Source organism: Ochotona princeps, chromosome 3, assembly GCF_030435755.1.
Source record: "Ochotona princeps isolate mOchPri1 chromosome 3, mOchPri1.hap1, whole genome shotgun sequence".
Lineage (NCBI taxonomy): Eukaryota > Metazoa > Chordata > Mammalia > Lagomorpha > Ochotonidae > Ochotona > Ochotona princeps.
In genome coordinates, this window is record NC_080834.1 from 35,580,718 (window position 1) to 35,600,944 (window position 20,227).

The 20,227-nt window shown below is 47.2% G+C and overlaps 1 protein-coding gene and 1 long non-coding RNA gene across 3 annotated transcripts in view; one reads left to right on the plus strand and one right to left on the minus strand.

The window, feature by feature from the left end:
* LOC131479904 (uncharacterized) overlaps positions 1 to 4,735 on the minus strand; it is a 48,213-nt gene extending 43,478 nt beyond the window's left edge. For both annotated transcript variants that reach the window (XR_009245155.1, XR_009245154.1), the window contains exons 1-2: positions 4,382 to 4,735; positions 2,459 to 2,684 (exon numbers count right to left, since the gene is read on the minus strand). This is a non-coding gene — a long non-coding RNA (uncharacterized LOC131479904). The remainder of the gene's footprint in view (positions 1 to 2,458; positions 2,685 to 4,381) is intronic.
* Positions 4,736 to 4,810: 75 nt separating this feature from the next.
* SCAF4 (SR-related CTD associated factor 4) overlaps positions 4,811 to 20,227 on the plus strand; it is a 56,528-nt gene continuing 41,111 nt past the window's right edge. Inside the window, exon 1 of the mRNA XM_058661712.1 lies at positions 4,811 to 5,260. Coding sequence (XP_058517695.1) covers positions 5,231 to 5,260 — 30 coding nt within the window. The 5' untranslated portion in view covers positions 4,811 to 5,230. The remainder of the gene's footprint in view (positions 5,261 to 20,227) is intronic.

Here is a 20,227-nt window from a genome sequence, read left to right on the forward strand (position 1 = left end):
ATTTTTAATATTTATTTATTCTTATTGGAAACATAGATCCACAGAGAGAAAGACAGAAAGAAAGATCTTCCATTTACTGGGTCACTCCCCAAGTGACTGCAATGGCCAGGGCAAGTCAATCCAAAGCCAGGAGCCCGGAGCTTCCTTTGGATCTCTCATGTGCATGCAGAATACCAAAGCTTTGGGCCATCCTCAATTGCTTTCCCAGGTCACAAGCAGGGAGCCGGATGGGAAGTGGGGCCACTGGGACAAGAGCCAGCACCCATATGAGATCTCGGCACTTGAAGGCAGAAGGATTAGCAAACAGAACCCTTGTGCTGGGCCCCCAATTTCTATTCTTAGGGAAGAAAGGAAATGGTCAAGATAAACCACTTTCCCTTATTGTTTACTCACTCTCTTACTGGTGTACTCATAATCACAAGTATTAATCCAGAACATCTTAGGTTTGCTGCACACTTGTACAATTTTTTTTAAAGAAGCTACAGAAAGTATAAAATTAAAAAAAGGGCCTGGGCGTGGCCCAGTGGCTAAAGTCCTCGCCTTGAACGTGCCAGGATCCCATATGGGCGCCGGTTCTAATCCTGGCAGCTCCACTGCCCATTCAGCTCCCTGCTTGTGGCCTGGGAAGGCAGTCGAGGATGACCCAATGCTTTGGGACCCTGCACCTGTGTGGGAGACCTGCAGGAGGCTCCTGGCTCCTGGCTCTGGATCGGCATAGCACCTGCCGTTGTACTCACTTGGGGAATGAATTACCGGATGGAAGATCTTCCTCTCTGTTTCTCCTCCTCTCTGTATATCTGACTTTGTAATAAAAATAAAATAAATCTTTTTTAAAAATTACAAAAAAAGGAAGCTACTTTGGCTATACAAGTCATACGTCTTCTATGGGGAGTCTGGAAAGTGCTGGAAATGTAAGAAGAAAAATGAAAATTCTCTAAGAGCCCATCACTCAACTGCCACTGAGGTTGTCTATCTTGGCTTTCCTGCTCCTCACTGGCCCTCCTCCTTGGACATCAATGGGCAGGAAAAGGAGGGAGGTGGGCACCTTGGGATGGAGAGGACATACGTGGAATTTTTCAGTGGGCAGCTGGAAATGGTTTCAAACCAAGACAGAGTTGAGATCCCTAAGTGGGTAGGGACAGGAGACAATGAGGTGAGCAACACAGCGAGGAGAAAAAGTGGACCAGGTAGAAAGATGCCTCATTCATCAGCTTTAACTTACTCCATTTATATTTACTCCACAAGGATATGGGAATGAGTAACGGGAAGAACTTCTTTTCTTCTGGGTTCTGATATATACATGTTTTCTCTCCACCTGTTCTCTAGACCTGTACTCTGTAGACAGTTCCTTTCAAGAAAAGGTTTATGACAAGCAAACGGCACAGAATATTCCAGAATTTCATTTCCTAAAAGCCATATTTCCCAGCCTCTGAATATGGAGTTTATCAACACTTCTTTGAAACACTAAGTTTGTTTAGAATAGTTCTTTCATGGTATTTTCACATCCACATCATGAGCAAATGGATCTGTTTCAGTTCTGTGGAAGACAAGCTTGCACGTGAACAAACGTCTAGCTGATTTTTATTCCGTCACATCCATTTGTGAGCCTCTAGTCACCAGTGCAATAGGCTGCATCCCTACTGGTTCAAGGGCTGCCCGTGAAGGACAGTTTTCACAAGCTTGTTCATTTGCTGACCATTTCCCATAGGAAGGCCTGACTCATCTGCCTGGAAAGATAGAGGTGGGAGCCCAGCAGCAGCTGTACAAATGGTTGCCCACTGTCCCAAAGCAGATAGGAGCACTGCTGTTTCTAGCAGGGAAAAATGCTAGCGAAAGCTGCCCAGGTGCCCAAAGTCTAGCTGATAACACATATTCTCCAAATACTTGTAAAAAGACTTTCTCCTCAACACTGTCAACAGAAAATCCAAAAAGAACCTCCTAGGTTATCTAGGTTATCAACCTTCAACACTTGGATCTTAGAAGCCACATCTTGCTCTTTGTGCATTCAGACTTCTACCAGCTAATCACCAGCAACGTATCCCTTGGAGACCATCATCCGTCATTCAGCAACCATTATGGAGCTCAACAGCTATAAGGCCATGGTACACTGTCTCAAACGCAACACATCCAAGGCTGGACTCACGACCTTCCCAGAAGTCAGTTTCCAACCTCAATTCAAGACTTCATCTTGGTCCTAGGCCAAATCCATCACCTGACACATAACAAGAAAGAACATTGCTTATAAGAATTGATTGTATGAATTGGTTTTGTGGGTTCATTTTCAATATCCACCACAGTTCACAGGAGGAGGCAGGGGCAGGCAGGAACACACAGTGTGAAAATGCTGCAATGCTTTTTTTCTTTTTTTAGATAACAGCAATACAAGGTACAAGGTAAGAAGCTCCACTGTGCATCATGGCAACACATACAGTGGGAGCCTGACACAAGGTAGCTGTACCTGGAAGATGAAAAGGAAGCAGGGAGTGATGAATGAATGCTACAAAGTGATGTCTGAAGAGCAACTAGATGCAAATCATGCCTGTGTACACGGAGAAGCAATGAGGGGTCTTCTTTGCGAACAATGGCCCAATTGTGTCGATTTCCAGACAGATTCTGCACATGATACAACTTGGACTGTGCCAGGCAGTAGGCTGGAAACATGCTGCAGGTGTCTTGGACTGTACCTGGGGGGAGGAAAAAAAGATTGTTCAAGAAAGGCCACATGCTAGGATGGCAAAAACCTCCTTGTGTCTACGTTTTCCTTTTTTGTTATTTATCTGAGAGAGGGAATTGGGACAGAACGTACGTTACCATCTGACGATTCACTCCCCAAATGCTCCCCACTGGCTCCTGGCTAGAGCCAAAATGGAGTCAGGAACTCCATCCACATTTCCTATCACCATGTTCTTTCCAGGGTCTGGGTGAGCAGGAAGCTGGAGCTGGGTATCACATCCAGGCACTTCACTCCAGGAGGTAGGCGTTTTAATTACAGTCTTCACCGCTAGCTAGGCCAGCGGTGCTTGTGGATGACAAAACAGACTTGGAAAACATCACGATAGCTCACTGAAAAGAAAGATGAGAATAATGAAGAGACATAAAGTGGATTTGAACATAAAAACCTGGGTCTGTTTCTTCAAGAAACAAGCCAACTTTCTCTTCAACCTGCCCTCACAGCTGTTTCTGTGCCATGTCTCCCACCTGCCCGTGTCCTCTGCAGTGTGCGCTGTTTCAGCTTCTGCCCCTGGGGTTGCCACTCCAGCACAGCGCAGATGAGAGCCAAGAGGCTAAACCCACCTGGCACTGCCCATGCTCGCCCTGCTGCACTTCTTCCAGGTCCTTCTGCATCCCTTCCACACCTGCCTTCCTGAGCTAGCTGCGCAGCAGTGACTCTGATTTCAATCATCCCCCCTCACTCCACACCTGTTTACTCAACCGCCGCCTGGACATTCTTGCTGCTGGCTGCTGGGGCAGCTCACGCGGAAAATCACCAAGCTGTGTGGCTTTGGGCAGGTTCACTCACTGAATCCAGCTGTGGTATCACTCTCTCAACCATAACATGAGGGCGGTACTAATGGCTGCCTCACCCAGAAGCCTACTTGCAGAGATGAAATAAAACATGGAGTGATAGCACATCAGGGGGCAGGCCCTGGCAATGGGTAAGAGGTCTATAACTCAGAACCATCACTCAGCCTTCCCTCAAACCCACTCCTGCTACTCCATCAGTTCCTGAATTTATCTCATAAACCCAACCAGCCAGGCCATTCTGCTTGATGCTTTGCCTTAACCTCAATTCTTTTACCCCGGTCCTTCCATTCCACTTCCTGCCTGTGTTCATCCTCCTGCAACTCCAGTGGTCCAGGGTCACTGTCCCCTCTAACCTCACTCTCACTTCGCTGGATCATTCTTTCCAAGAGGACGCTGTGACTCCCCCACTGCCCTGGGGAGTTCCAAACCCTGGCGAAAGGCAATATTCCTGAGGGTGTTTTGCATCATGGCCACTGTCTCAATCCACCACCAAGCCTGGGAGGAGGTCTTCTCCTTCTACCTCTTCCTCCAGATGTAGCTGAGGGTCGCGCTATCTCCTCTGGGAAGCACCCCCAGACTTATAGCTGGAAAAGCACTTTTCCGCTTTGCTCCCTAGAGCTGTTAGCCAGGCTTCGAGAATGGCCAAAACAACAACAACAACAAAAACCCTCTACAACTCCAACACCTAGTACATCGCCCGACAGATAGCAGGAACTCAAGGAGGATGAATCAGAGCAATGTTTACGGCCAGAAAGCAAGCAACTTGGGTTTCTTTGCCGAGAGGGAAGAAATCAACGCGACGATTTCACAAAGTCTCCACGCGACCCGTGTCTGCCCCAAGGGTCCCCGTCGGGACCAGTGTGGATGAACCCAGAGCCAGCGCGTCTCCGGTTCGGCGTCTCCACGTGGGCACCATGAACCATTGCAGCAGAGAGCGCGAGCGAGCAGACGCCACGGGGCTGCCTCAGCGCTGGGACTGCGCTCGTCAGGCGGGCCGAGGTGAAGTCTTGCCGGTAGCCCTTTGTTCCGGGCCGCCGGGGGCGCCAAGCAGCTCCCGCCCGGCCTGGGTGGAACGCGTCCGACGGGCACGCGGCACGGCGCGGCCGTAACAGCTACGCCTCAGGGAAGCGTCGGAGCTCGAACTCGGGCGGCCCCGAGCAGCCTTCTCGGGCCGCGGGCGCCGCCGGCGGGAACCGGCCCGGCCTCTCGGCGTCACACGGCCGCGGCAGGGCGGAGCGAGGCGGGGCCTCGGCGCGGGCGGGGCGGCCGCCGGGCGCAGGAAGCGCCGGGAGGCCCGAGCCGTCCCAGGGTGCCCCGCGCGGCGTGCACTCGGGCCGCTGCCGCCATCCCGCTGGCGAGAGGCAGAGAGAGGCCCGCCCGCTCGCCGGCCGGGCCAGTGCGTGAGGGCGCGGGGGGCCGTGTCAGCGAGACGCAGGGCGCAGCCGCCGCCACCGAACGGACATGTTGGAGCTCAGCGCCGCCGCCGCCGCCAGCGAACGGGACTGAGTGGAGGCCCCGGGACCGTCCGCCTCGGCCACAGCCTCTGCCTGCTCAGCCTCGGGCTTCGCCGCGCCGCTCGTCGCCTCGCCCCCAAGCCCCTTAGGCCCGGCCGGCGTCCCGGCCCCGCTCTGCCGCGGCGCGAGGTCTATGTGACCGGCGGGGGCCCGGAGCAGCCGCCACCGCCGTCTACCGCCGCAGCGCGAACATGGACGCCGTCAACGCCTTCAACCAGGAGGTGAGCCGGGCTCGGGGCCTGCGGCGGCGGCGGCGACGGAACGAGAACCGGGGCCCGCTTCTCCCGCCCTGCAGGGTTTCGGGGCTTGGCTGCGGGGTTGGGGTGGCCTGTGTGTCGGGGGCAACGCTTCCTGTTGTCCCGGTTCCGGGGCGTCGGGGCCTGCGCGGAGCCGGCCTTGGTGGCCCGGCTGAGGTCGAGGCGACCACGGCGGCGTTGAGGGGGGGGGAACTGACCCCACACCCCATCCCCCCACCCCCGGGGACGGGGGCCCCGGCGACCCCCACCTCCGAGACCGCTCCCTCTCCGTCGGCCGGCCTCGGCTTTCGTAACTTGTGCCCGGTGTGTGTGGGTTCCCGGCGCGCTCCTGGCTCCCGGGAGCCGGCCCCGGGGCTGGAGCGCGGGCCGGCGGGCGTGTGGGGTTGGGGGTGGGGAAGCGGGAGCATCTGCCGGTGGCCGGGCCGGCGGAGCGGCGACCGGGGGCTCTCCTGTTGCCCCGGACCGCGCCGCTGGACTCTGATCCCGCCCCGCGTCTAGTGTGCGATTTGCGCTTGGGAAATGGGATGGCCTCCTGACCGTTCCTGAGTCGGGAGCCTAACCCTCCTGGAGGAGGCTCTTTGGCCCCAACGTGACACTTTTGAAAAAGTTGAATGGGAGAGGAGCAGTGATGGCTCCTCAAGCGCGCTGGCGAGCCGGCGTGGGCCTCCTCTTCCCCACCCTCGCCCGTGGCAGTTGATCCTCACCCCCCCCCCCAGGGATCATTTACATGTGAAAAACCTCCCCAAACCGGGAACAAAGCTGCCTGCCCTTTCAAATTCCCTGGTTGTATCCCTATTCGTCCCAGGTGCCACTTCTGGAGGTTGGAGGGGGGGGGGGGTGCTCCGACCTTTTTCTCTCGAATTGATTTGGGAGGAGGGGGTTTGATGATTGAAAACGCGTTTGCTGAAACTGTTGTCATGGGGTGAAATGGATTATGTTCCTTCTTCAAGTACAGAAGATAAGGCAGCCTTGGGGGAAATGGGGTGGAGTAGTTGGAGAAGTGTTCCGGCAGCACTGAAAACTTGCTGCTGCATCCCTCAGGGAGATGCAGTTCCGCTGGCAAAAGTGAAGTTGCCGTGGTTTTCCCCGTCGCTTTGCAGTGGATAGGTAGGGACCTCAGCTGAGCCTTGGAGAACATTCGTTGTCATACACGTTACACTCAGACCCAGCCTCTTCTAACGTCCGGGGAACTAGGGGAGGTGTCTTAGCGCTCACAGGTGGGACAGCTCTTGGGATTTGTGACCGCCAGGGATTTGGGGTAACATCTCAGGGGTTGAGAGTTGAGTTTGCTTTCTGAAGGTAAGCTTTCCTGGGATGTTGACTTCCCGAGGGCAGGGAGCCTTTGCCACCCTGCATCCTCTCCCCTACCCCTCCCCCCAGCAGGTAGCATGGCAAAAGCTTGAATGAATGAGAGTTACGCAAATGATACAGGAGAGTTAAATGATTTCAAACATAGTTTTCTCACAAGGTCAAAAACGATTCAATGTTTTCAATGAGTGAAGTGGCTTTTTAAGTGTATCCTTTAAGATAAGAAGTATTTAGTTCTGGTTGAGATATTTTTGAAGTTGGCATTTTAAACACATTAGAAGCACAGTGAACTAAGTGTCTTATATTAATTTTGAAAAAGTCAGTAGTTTTTACTTTGAAAATCCAAAGTTAGGAATGCTATTGGCTCCTCAGGGGAAAAAATATTTTAATCTTTCCTTTAAATGTCCAGCATTAGCATTTTATCAGTTCTTTTTTTCTCTTTAAATAGTTTTCATTTCTATTCTTAGTCTTCATGAACTACTGTTGTTATGTGGATGTATGCTGCCACTGCACCACTTCGGCTAAATCTTTTGGAACAGTCAATCTAAGCTTTGCACCTGTTGGGTTTTGTAGTGCTTTTTTTCTGCCTATTCGTCAAATACTATTGATTAGTTTTCTGAAGCCTTAAATCTCCCACATCATCTTCATTTGACAGGTTTCCCAGTGCCTGCTCAGCTGCGCAGCGTACGCTGAGGGCTGTGGTGCTGCTGCCTGAGAGGACTGAAGTTAGGCAGAAAACCGGAATACGTGATAGGGCAGCTTTCTCTGGGACCTTAGAATGGGCCACGGGCAAAAGAATGGATCATATCATGAATGCTTTTAGAAGATGTAATTTTTTTTTTATTAGTTTGAAAGATAGTTAGAGATAGGTATCCACTGGTTAACTTCCCAATTGGCCAAAGTTGGGAGCCTGGGACTTGTCTGTCTCCCACAGGTTGCGTGGGTTTAAACACTTGAGAGCCATCCTGTGTTGCTTTCCCTGGGTACCTTCGCAGGGAGCAGCTGGGACAAGCCTTCAGTGTCAGCTTAACTCGCTGTAGCACAACAGCCCCACGGTTTCTTTCATTTACACGTTTCTTTCATTTACACGGCATCCCAGGGACAGGGAGAAGTAGCACACGGTCAGCTTCCTGTCAGCTCGTTCACCCCCCAGAAGCTCACAAGGAAACACCATTAACACAAGTCAGTTTTCAAGTGTGATTTTGATGGAGGAGAAAAGTGTGTCTGTTCTTTTAAAGGCTTTTTAATTTTTATTTGAGAGGCCAGGTTACAGAGGGAGGAAGAGACAGGAGGGGAAATCTTCCTGCTGCTGGTTCACTGTCCATATGGTCTAAAGGAGTTTGGAGCTGCTTCCGCATGTCCTGTATGGGTGCTTGTGCCAGTCTACTGCTCCCAGGCGCATTAGCAGGGAGCTGGATCAGAAGTGAACAACCTGGGCCTGGCATGGTAGCCTAGCAGCTAAAGTCCTCACCTTGCAAACACCAGGATCCCCTATGGGCACTTGTTCTAATCCCAGTGGCCTTGCTTCCCATCCAGCTCTCTGCTTGTGGCCTGGGAAAGCAGTTGAGGACAGGCCCAAGGCTTTGGGACCCTGCGTGGGAGACCTGAAAGAAGCTCCTGTCTCCTGGCTTTGGATCGGCATAGCTCCGGCTGTTGCGACTCACTTGGGGAATGAATCAATGGATGGAAGATCTTCCTCTCTGTCTCTCCTCCTGTCTGTGTATTTGACTTTCCAATAAAATAAAGAGGTGAACAAACTGGCAGCATTTGGGATGCCAGTGTTTCAGGAGGTCTGCACATATCATGGTAGACCACCAGCCCTGTATTTGATTTTTGAACAGCTTAAGTTTGAGTTATGTGTCAGATAGGCCTGAGGAAAGTTTTGGCAAGCTGTTGAATTTGTAGGAATCAGACTTGGAAGTAGCCAAGAGAAAGAAGACATCCAGGGGCTACTGGAATGTACCTTATAGAAAATTGAGTCAGGGTGGGAGGATGGAAAATTTATGGCCTATCAGACATTTTGCGTATCCCCACAACTTTCAAGATACTCAGTTACAGACAAGGGAACTGGATTTTGCTAATTGATGACAGAGCTGGCATTTGTGTAGATTTCCCCAACGTGCTTGCACACGAAAGATAGAGTTTTGCTTTTTGCTTGATGCCAAGAGTGTCATCACAGGTTAAACACTTTAGAGAATTTTTGCAATTAATATGGTTTGGAGTTTAAGGTTCGGAGATGATGGGAGGTTAGTGAGATGAGGTAACTGCTAGTGCTCTTTCAGAGGTTTGGTTTTGAGGGAAAAACTGCTTCCAGAAGGGCAGTCTCCAGTGTGAGGTGGGCGGGGCCAGGCGGTTTAGGTGTCTTTCCTGTGTGTGCAGGTATCCATCATAAAGGTCACAGGAAAGTGGACCTAAAAGGTAAGTTTATTTTAATACAAAGGATTTGAAATCCTTGCACAAGGTTTTGTCATATACAGTTTCTGTGATTTATTTGAGACCACTTATGTTACAGTGTTTCACCCTTCATGATGTTCAAACTCTGCTCTGTATTATACTGAGTGGAAACTTAACCATTTAGGAGAACAGGGTTTAGAAAAGCAGGGTGAAGCAAGTAGCAAGAGGCTGTGTTTAATCTGAAACAAAACTATCTAAAAGGGACAAGGGCTGGTGGTGGTGCAGCAAGGTGATTCTCAGCGGTGTCATCCCGTATGGGTGCTGCTTTGGGTCCCAGCTACTCTGCTTCCCATCCAGCTCTCTGCTTAAGGTATAGAGAAGCAGCAGCAGAGAAGGGCCCAACTTCAGATCTGTTTAGCGTTGGCTGTTGTGGCCATTTGGGGAATGAACCAGTGGATGGAAGACCTTCTCTAAAAAAATCTACCTTTTAAACAGAAATTTAAAAAAAGAAGATTAAAACCATGTAAGTCAGAGAAATCTGTCTTTGATACAGAAGGAAGAGATAATTTTTACTTAATTTTTTAATTTGAAATACAGAGTAACAGGAAGAGACAGAAAAGTCTTCCATCCACTAAATCACCCCCCAAGTGGCTGTTGTGGCCAGCCTGGGAGCCTGTATCCTGTATCTGCTAGTTCACTCCCTAATAAACTCATTAACAGCCAGGGCTGGTCCCAGTTGAAGCGAAAGCTGGGAGCTCGTCTCCCACATGTAAGGCAGTGTCCAAGTGATTGGGCCATCCCCTCCGCTGCCTTCCCAGTTACATTAGCAGGCTGCTTGGAAGCCAAGCAGTCTGCACTCAAACCAGCACTCTGATGTAGGATGCTGTCTCACACCAGCCTCAAGAAAGTTGAAGCTGATTGTTAAAGGTACCTGTTTAAAGGGATATTTGAAGAATTTATATGACAAGATGCTATTTGAAATGTTGTGAGATGTTACCAGAAATCTTTCCTCAGCTTAGTATAGAAATAAAAAGCCGGGAATCTGTTGCAGACAGAAAAGTTTATTTGTGAAGGGACCAGGTGAGCAGGGAAGGGAGAGGAAGGGGAAAGCACCTCCGCAGAGCCGGGAGGTGGGGTGCCTCTCGAAAGAGGAGGGAGAGAGAGACACCAAAGATTTGAGGAAGGGTCTTGGGATTTTATGCCTTCCCTGACCCCTCGTTGGGCGGGGAACCTACAGGTAAGATGTTCCCCATTGGTGGTCTCTTAATTAATTAGAAAACGGGTGAGCAATGCTGGTGCCGCCCACCTGAAGGTGTGGCCAAGACCTCAGAAGATCTGGATGGTCTCATGAGAGATCAATAAATGAATAATAAAGAATAATGGATCAGTGATACATGTGATGTTTGGCTTACTGACCTGGAGTATGTAAGGGTAGTCTCATAAGATTGTATTGCCTAGTGGCCATGTGGTGTTCACGCACCAGTGCAGTGAAGGTGACTTTAATTTGGCTGTGTTATAAACACACTACAGGTGAAGGGTGTAGTTAGTGTTAAAGTCGGTGGATTGAAAAAAGGCTCAAGGTTGGATTTAAAGCTGGTTGTAATTTTAGCTTTCATTCAGTGTTCCCTAAATCCAGAGGGATATAATACTGTTTGCACCACCTACAGTTTATTTAAGCCATTAATTAGAATGCAAAAATAATGCAGAGAAAAGAATTGATAGTTGTCCTGCAGTGCGCTTTTTTTTTACTTAGGCATAATTAACATTTTAGATTTAGTTCCTCTTTTTCTGGCAAACTGCAAGGAACTTTTGAAACTCCTTGTATACATATAAAAATTTCTCTAGGACAACTTTTCTCAAACTTCATTTTTTGACACCTTTAAGTTCAAAAAAAAGTTCAAGACCACAGAGTTTTTAAATTATCACTTGAGGATTTTATCTATTAACAAGTTTAAATTGAGGAATGTGTATTAATTACTAAAACATTGCATGTTGGGCCCAGTGGCGTGGCCTAGCGGCTAAAGTCCTCGCCTTGAAAGCCCCGGGATCCCATATGGGCGCCGGTTCTAATCCCGGAAGCTCCACTTCCCATCCAGCTCCCTGCTTGTGGCCTGGGAAAGCAGTCGAGGACGGCCCAAGGATTTGGGACACTGCACCTGTGTGGGAGAACCGGAAGAGGTTCCTGGTTCCTGGCATCGGATCGGCGTGCACCGGCCCGTTGCGGCTCACTTGGGGAGTGAATCATCGGATGGAAGATCTTCCTCTCTGTCTCTCCTCCTCTCTGTATATCTGACTTTGTAATAAAAATAAATCTAAAAAAAAAAAACTAACATTGCATGTTATTACATAAATAAAGAATATGTAAAAAATTACAAGAGTGGCACTGTTTTTATGTTTTACAAATGTTTTTTTTGTCTCTGAGTTTTTTTGTTTGTTTTGCTCATATCTACTTTTCCGTTCCTTATCTTGGACTAGGACCATCAGGTGGCCCTTGGAAAACACTCTGTGCGTAGCTGTGAGAAAATTATTTGAAAAGGCAAGAAGTCTCATAGGTTATAAAGAGTTTGACCTCACAGACAAATGGCAGGACTCAGCCCCTGAGGGTTTGTTGGGTTCGTGTTTGAGAACTGCAGGACTGAGTTGCTGAAGTGAGACACACTTAATGCCATGGTGCAAAACAGGAACAAAATACACATGGTAGTTTATCTAAATAAATTATGCTTTATGAATATTTAATGTATGGTACACTTACCTAGTTGGGCTCTTAGTCTTGACCAATCCCGTTGATCAAAAGAAGAAAGTTGAGTTCCACATCTCGGGAGATTACTGCCTTCTACTGTTTTCTCAGTAATTTGTTCTGTGTTGCTGTTAACACTTGAATTGTTGATGACTACCTTGGAAATTAGGGAAATCTGATGTGTATGTCTTGTAGTTTTGTTTTTTTTAACCTACAATTTACTGTTTTTAAGTAAGTTTGAGTGAAATTTTATTTTCAGAGAGGAGACAGATTTTCCATGCACTGGTTCACTCCCCAAATGGCTGCAACAGTTGAGAGCCAAGCTGGTCTGAAGCCAGGAGCCAAGAGCTTCTTCTGGATTTTATTTTGAACATTCTCTCCCCAAGGGGTTTGTTTAGAGAAATGCATGAAAAGTTCTTACTGTGATAGGGAATGGAAGAAATTTGGAGGGCCAGGTCAACAATTAGGAAGTGAAAATTGGAAATTGCTTTTGCCGTATTTAAGCATGTTGTGCTGTTGTCTCCGGAGCTTTTGAGAGACAAGACAGCTGTCACATCCTGATTGACTCCCAGATGCCTGTAATGGCCAGGATTGGGCCAGGCCGAAGCTAGGACCACAATCCAGGCCACCCCTGAGCATAGCAGGGATTCAGATGCCTCCCCTGCAGGAGTGTTTGGGATAGTTTCCTTCTTCTTGACTCAGGAAGTTTTTTCATTTCTGCCAAAGGTAGAAATCTGATTTTCATGGAGAATGAAATGAGCTGGCTCTTCAGTTTTAGAAAAAGTCTGCACCGCTAAAAAGGGATTCAGAGAAAAATTTGCTTACTAAATCTTATGAAACAGATTCAGGATAAAATTATGCCCCATAATAAAAGGTTAACAAAGTGTAGTGGTTTGATTTGTCATTCCCGGATAGAGACCTTGGGTGTTCTCTCGTACTGACCACAAACCAATGTCCTTTACTTCAGCATTCCAGGTGACTTTTGTCTAGATACCTGCACACATTCATAAGACATTTCAAATAAATCTTGGTAATACGAACACCATATAGTTGAAAATTTTATGAACACTGATTTCCTTAGTGAGCATTCTTGTTGAGCCACAGAAAAGGTAGAAATGGGTAACTCCTAGAGTTGCTTTAGATTTTTTTTTTTTTAAGATTTTTATTTTTGGGCCCGGCGGCGTGGCCTAGCAGCTAAAGTCCTCGCCTTGAAAGCACCGGGATCCCATATGGGCGCCGGTTCTAATCCCGGCAGCTCCACTTCCCATCCAGCTCCCTGCTTGTGGCCTGGGAAAGCAGTCGAGGACGGCCCAAGGATTTGGGACACTGCACCCGCGTGGGAGACCCAGAAGAGGTTCCTGGCTTTGGATTGGCTCAGCTCCAGCCATTGCGGTCACTTGAGCGGTGAACCAATGAACGGAAGATCTTCCTCTCTCTCTCCTCCTGTCTGTATATCCGCCTTTTCAATAAAAATAAGTCTATAGTGTGTACTTTTATGAAGGCTTGATATGTGCTAATAAACATTAAAGTTGTGCTCTTGATTTAAACTAGTGTGATACATTAAATCAGCTCTTTGAATGTATTATGCATAGAATAAGGAGATTTGGGTACCAACCTGTTCCAGCGAGTGTACGAAGTTTTGGAAGGATTCCTATTTTTTTTCCTTAAATGGAACATTGTCATTAAACAGTAATAACAAGAGCTTAAGGGAAAATTGCCTTGTCATCTTGGAGTTCATAACAACAACTAATGGATATGATCAGTATTATCCATTACAAAGTAAATTCAAGCGAAGGAAAGATATGGATGAGTATCTCATTGGAAGAATACATTAAAAGCCTTATTTCAAAAGCAAGGAAAAGCATATTCTGGAATGTGCCACTTGGTAGTTTTCTCTGTTAGTTCTATTAAATGGTTTGTTTTATGAATTTCAAGAAACTGCTTATCACTAAGAGCCAGAGCAGACTCATGAACAGTTTACACCAGACTAAATTAAGCTGCTTGCTGTTGTAAAGTGTGTTACGTCTGGTGATGACTGTACAGTCGATGTTTCACAGATTGTAGATGTGAGTGCAATGGGAATCAGAAAAATATAGGCTGAGAAATATCCCTTAAATTAAATATCCCTTAAATTAAGCCTACATGTGGGGCCATTTTCTTGATTTTTTTGACTGTTGACTTACAGGATGGCATACAAGGTGAGTGCATTAAATTTATAACCTGATTATAAAGGATACACTAGCAAATGCCAACAACTATTTACACAATATGTTAATAAATTGAAAGGACTGTCAAACGCCAGCACGTCAGCAGGAGGATGTAGTTTTGGTAGATACGACTAAAAAAATCTGACAGTTTGATTATGCATGTGAGTTAGTGTGAAGCAGTATTTAAACAATGCATTACATAATATTGTTACCCCTCCAAAAAGATTTATGACCTGAATGTGTTACCTTACCTGGGAACTTGGGAATGTGATTAAGGGTGTTGGATTGGGCTGGTTAGCTTGGATTTGGATGGGCTCCACGTCACCTCAAGGAACAACAGGCAGGATCAGAAGGAGGGAAGGCAGTGAAAGCAGAGACCAGAGACCAGAGAGGAAAGATGATGTTCTGTGGCTTTGAAGATGGAGTATAAAGACTTTGAGATGTTCTGTAGAAGCAGGAAGTAATAGAGCTTGGTTCTCTCCAGAGCCTGGCGAAAGCTTGTGGCGGCTCACTGATAACGGAAATTTTGAACTGGTGAGATTTCTTTTAAAGATTTATTTTTATTGGAAAGACAGATATACAGAGAGGAGGAGAGATAGAGAGGAAGATCTTCCATCTGCTGATTCACTCCCCAAGTGGCCACAACGGGCTGGAGCTGAGCCAATCCAAAGGCAGGAGCCAGGATCCTCCTCCGGGTCTCCCACATGGGTTCAGGGTCCCAAGGCTTTGGGTCATCCTCCACTGCTTCCCCAGACCACAAGCAGGGAGCTGGATGGGAAGCAGGGCTGCCTGGACATGAGCCAGAGCTCATGTGGGATCCTGGCGCTTGCAAGGTGAGGACTTCAGTCACTAGGCTACCTTGCTGGTCCCTGAACTGGGGAGAGTTTGATTTCTTTCTTTTTTTAAGATCTATTTTTATTACAAACTCAAATATTCAGAGAGGAGGAGAGACAGAGAGAAAGATCTTCTGTCCAATGATTCACTCCCCAAGTAAGCGCAATGGCAGGTGCTACACCAGTCCGAAGCCAGGAGCCAGGAACTTCTCCAGGGCTTTTGGGCCGCACTAGACTGCTTTCCCAGGCCACAACCAGGGAGCTGGATGGGAAGCAGCCTGCTAGGAGTAGAACCAGCACCCATAAGGGATCCTGGTGTATTCAAGGCGAGGACTTTTGCTTCTAGGCCACCACGCCGGGCCTGAGATTTCGATTTCTAAGAAACATAATTTATTACGGAAGTAGGAAACTGGTTTTAAAAAACTGGTTTGCTTTGAGTTCACATGGACGCCAGAGTATGTCTGAATCCTGATCAAAAAGGATTACGAAGACAGATCCAGAACTTTATTTTTCAGTTAATAGGTGAAGAAGGCTGTGCTGGCTTATGTCTGTCAGCTTCATTTTGGATTCAGCTTTCTGCCACTGTTCCTGGGAAAGCAGTGTGGAAATGGCTCAAGTGCTCAGGTCATTACGCCCACAGGGGAGGCCTAGCAAAAGCTGCTGGCCTGACTCAACCCAGTCCGGGATGTTGTGGTAAGGAACCAGCAGATGGAAGATTGACATCTTTCTCTCTCAAATATTTGCAAAGATATTCAAAAGAAACAAGAGATAGAAGGACACATGTTGATTATCTTCCGGTATTTTGTTATACAACTAATTCTGAAAGGGTATCAGAAGGAAAATTTGGAATTGATAGTTAGCCTAAGTAGGAATGAGTAAGACTGTATAGCTGGAGGATTCTGCCAGATACTGAAATGGTTCTGATTTTGGTTCAAGTACTAGATTCAGACTCCATAAAAGCTCTTTAAAAAAACAGATACTTCTGTACGTTTACAGTGACATTTGAATAGATACAGTAGAAAGAAGGTTTCAGTAAACCATAATAAAAATATCTATCTGTGTGTATGGATGGATGAGAAAAAAGCTTGCCCAGAGAGAGTACTATAGTGCTTGGTTACTTGCTGAGCTGATAATGTGTCCTAGGCCAAGAGATTTACATGTATTCAAATTTAAGTTGAAGTGAGAACTTTCAATCCACATTTCTTTTTCAAATTTAAAATTCCTTGAAGGTCAGCAGGGTTGATTAGGTTATTGTTATGGTTTGAGTGCATCCAAGTTCTTGTGTTAGGAATGTATGTGGAAGGTTGATCCCCAAGGCCATGGTACTGAGACTCCCTCAGGGGAGAGGAGGTTCCAGAGCGCCCTCTGGTGAGTGAGCGAGCGCCGTGGTAGGCTTCCACCCCACTTGCCTGCCCTCCGACCTTCCACCGGGGGATGACTACAAACAACAATAGTGAGAAGCTTGTCTCCTTGTTAATATACCTAGTTGGTGGTACTCTGATAACAGCAACACAAACCAGACTGAGCCATTTGTCACATTATACACTGTTAATAAAACATGGTTTCCTCAGGCGTCAAAGGCCAGCTCTCCTTATTAACAGAAATTCTGTTTCCTCGCAGGGATTGGACTGGATGGTTCATCATCATCTTTATAGTGCTTTGTAATCTGTCTTCTGTATGTCGTGCAGCAGGAGGCCCACTCATGTTTAAACTTTATTACAGTCATTTAGCTAGTGACAAGGCAAAAACCCAAACTCCCATCCTGCCAGCAAGGATTGGCTTAGGCCTTTCAAGAGGCTGTTGTTCCTTTTGAGGGCTGTTGGTGCTCTGTATAGGAGTTTCTCACGTTTTCCCCAGCTAAATGGTGAGGGAAGTGCTGTACCAAGCCATATTGATTAAACACATACCCTGTACTGAGTGATACACTGGTAGTTCCTTGTGTAAAATGACTTGCCCAGCCATTTATTTGTGCAGAACAAAATTCTAAATCAGGTCTTTAGGACTCCACAATACCACAGGGTAGGTTTTTTTCACTAGTAGATTTAGTTGGAAATGTATTAAATTTTATGGTTTTCAGGCTTGTTATGTAAAGCTGATAATCGTTCCCCCCAGTGTGGCAGTGCTGCTCTCTTGCTTGTGCATAAGCTATATGTAAACAGTTTAAAGGAATCTGCACGTTACTGAATGGTGGCTGGCAGTCAGTGTCAGTGGGAGCCTTCTGTTGCTCGTTTCTAAACATTTAAAAAATATTTTCTTGAGCTAATTGGCTTTTTTTTTAACCATGACCCATATAGTAAGAATTGTATTTTATACTGAGAAGTTTCATAAACAGTACAGTCAACCTCTTACTCAGATTCAGCCAATGGTAGATTGTAGATAATCAGAAATAGAAAAGCGGTTGGTCCCTAGAGGCCTTGTGCATTAGGAGACAGCTGTAAAGGCACTTCCATTGCACAGGTCCCTCTTTAGTGCTTGTCATGGGGCATTGTGCACCTCAAGTCATTTGTTTGCAGTGTAGTTAAAGCACACGGAAGGTTATACAAAAACTGGACTGTTTGATATATTTAATGTATAGATTTGACTAGCCACAGAAGTTTACTAGTTTTGATTGCTGGGTTTTTGTTCTGTTTTAAAGGTTTATTAGTTTGTTTGAAGGCAGCTACAGAGAGAGGAGAGACAGATAGTCCCTCTTCCAGTTCACTCCCCAAATGGCCACAACAGCCGGGACTGAACCAGGCTATAGCTGGGAGCCTGGGATGTGGAGTCATGCGTATTCTGCTTCTCCAGGTGCATTTAAAGGGGACTGGATCAGAAATGGAAGAATCAGGGCTGTATCTCATGGGATGCTCATTGCAGCTGGCAGCTTACCACACTGTACCACCTCTCTTCTGATTTCCTCAGGAGATACTGGAACCAACATCCCAGAATACCAAGGGACAACTAGACTTGTCCTTATACTGTGTACAATGCTGGTTTGCTTTTTACACTAGCTCTGTACAAACAGAACTTTCCAGTCTTTAAATGGCTTTCATTCGGCTCATAGTTTGAAAAATACTGCTATAGAATGTCAAGAATTCTTTTTCAACAAAATTGTTTGTCATAGCAGCAAGGCTTATCTGAAAGTTTGTGAAAGTGTTTATTTTTGTTGCAAAAACAATTTTGAGATTCATGCATTTCTTGTCATGATACACATTTTTTGTGAGCTTTTTAGAAACTCATACTAATTAGTATCTGCTGCATGGTTACCCTGCTGCACGCTGCACTTCAAATTGATTATCCAAAGTATATGGATAAAGAAATAAAACTTTGTAGCAAGGGGTAGAGCCAGGTTTTTTTTTTTTTTTTTTTGCACCAATTGTATTACAAAAATTAGATGCCAACAAGATTGTATACCAGTCCTACTGACCATGATAATTACCTTTGTAAGATTATTCAATTGTGTTTTGTTCCAGTTACAGGTATGAACTTAGTAGTAAATTATTTACAGCTAACAAAGCTTGTTTTTGTTTTACAATTGGCCGAATAGGGCCCAGTGGGCTGGTTCATTGGCTCAATCCTGGCTGATTCATGTCCTGGCTGCTCCACTTCCCATCCAGCTCCCTGCTTCTGGCTTGGGGAAGCAATAGAGGAAGGCCCAAGGCCTTAGGCCCTTGCACCTGCATAGGAGACCCAGAAGGTCCTAGGTCCTGCCTCCTGGCTCCTGGCTCCTGGCTTTGGAGCAGTTCAGTTCCAGCCCTTGCAGCCACTTGGGAGTGGATGGAAGACTTTTAAGATTTATTTTTGATGATGCTTATGTAATTGAAAAAGATGAAGCCCATGTGGACCACTGATTAGGGTGGGAAGGATCGAGGATTTAGGGGAGAGTGGATGAGACATTGTTTGCAATTTTCATTTTCTTCTTTATCTGGGGAAAGAGGGCAGAAAAGGGAAGAAGCCACACCCAGAATCCTAACCGCATCAGCACCCGGGGATAGGGGATGCCGACCTGATATCATTCCAGGGACTGATGTGGAGCATGCTCTGAGGGTTCTGCTCAAGTGGTTTCAATAGTTATGAAGTGTTGTTGATTTTATTGTTCCAAGGATGAGGAAAATCTTCTAAGGTCCATTGGCTGACATAATCCACCTTCTAAGGTGGATTCTAAGGTCTCCATTCACCCAGGTGCTTGCTGTCAACACTTGGCTGGGAGGGAGAGTTGTCCAATTTGTGTTGCCATCCATCCTCTGCTGTGGTACTAGATGTCCTCTGCAGGCCCCAGTGGACTGACTGCCACATCCACCGTGTGCATCTGAGCATGCTTTCCACTACGTCTTCAGCAACTGAGGAGGCCCAGTTCTGATACATGCACTCTAAGGTCAGACCACAGATCCTGCAGTTCTGCCCATGGTTTGAGTTTTGAATCCAGCAGTTCAATTGGGGGTTCTCCAAAGAAATCTCATCTGAGGTGACCATAGACCTGACTCTGTTGTGTGCTAGCCAGTGTGGGATCAGCTTAGTTTCACCCACTTCAGCCTATATACATACACTGGTAGCTGCAATTGCTGGGTCAGTTCTGTCTCCAGCCCTGTCTCTTATGCAAACCAATGGATACTGCAGCCCAGCCAGAGCGGCCCTTGAGAACCCTCACCAGGCCCATGCCCAGCCTTTGTTCTGCACATGAGGGTATGTTCAGCAGACTGGTCCATTCTGTCCATATCCCTTTCAGCTTTTGTACACACCAATGGATGCAACAGCTTAGCTCAACCCAACCGTCCCCATTATCCAGCCCTTACTTATGCTGATGGGTATCACTGCCTGTCCAGCCGGGACCACCCCCAGCCCTGGTTCTTATGCTCCCTGGTAGGAGTTGCAGCCCATCAGAGAGGTGCTCACAGTTTTCCTATTAGACCTACTCCCAATCCCAGATCTTGCACTTTCCAGGTGGTTCTATGGTCTTGCTTGACAGGGCTTCCCCCTCAATTCCTACCACTTGCCAGCTGATATGGCAAGGCCCGGCCAGCTTGCCCTTACTCTGACTCATGCATGCACCAGTGGATACAGTCAGTCAGCCCAGCCTGGCTCTCCATCTAAACCAGTTAACATACAGGCCAATGGGTATTGTAACCCTGCCTAGCCTAGCCTAGCCTGTCCCTGACTGCAGTTCTCACGCTTGCTAGTGGAAGCAGTAGTCCAGCAGGGGAGTTCTTGCTTACCCTGGCTACATTTACCTACTCATCCCTGGGTCTTAAGTGTGCTTGTGGGTGCTTTGGCTCTGTCGGCATGGCCTGCCTCACCTGGGCATATGCTGGTAGGTACTTGAGCCTGGCCTAGCCCAGCCATCAGTCCCATCCAGTGTGAACTGGCTGGCCTGTGAACCCTACCTGGCCTGATTTGGGCTGCTCCCAGTCTTAATTCTTGTGCTTACCAGCAGGGACTGCTCTTAGTGCAGATCCTATGCACCCCATGGGTGCTT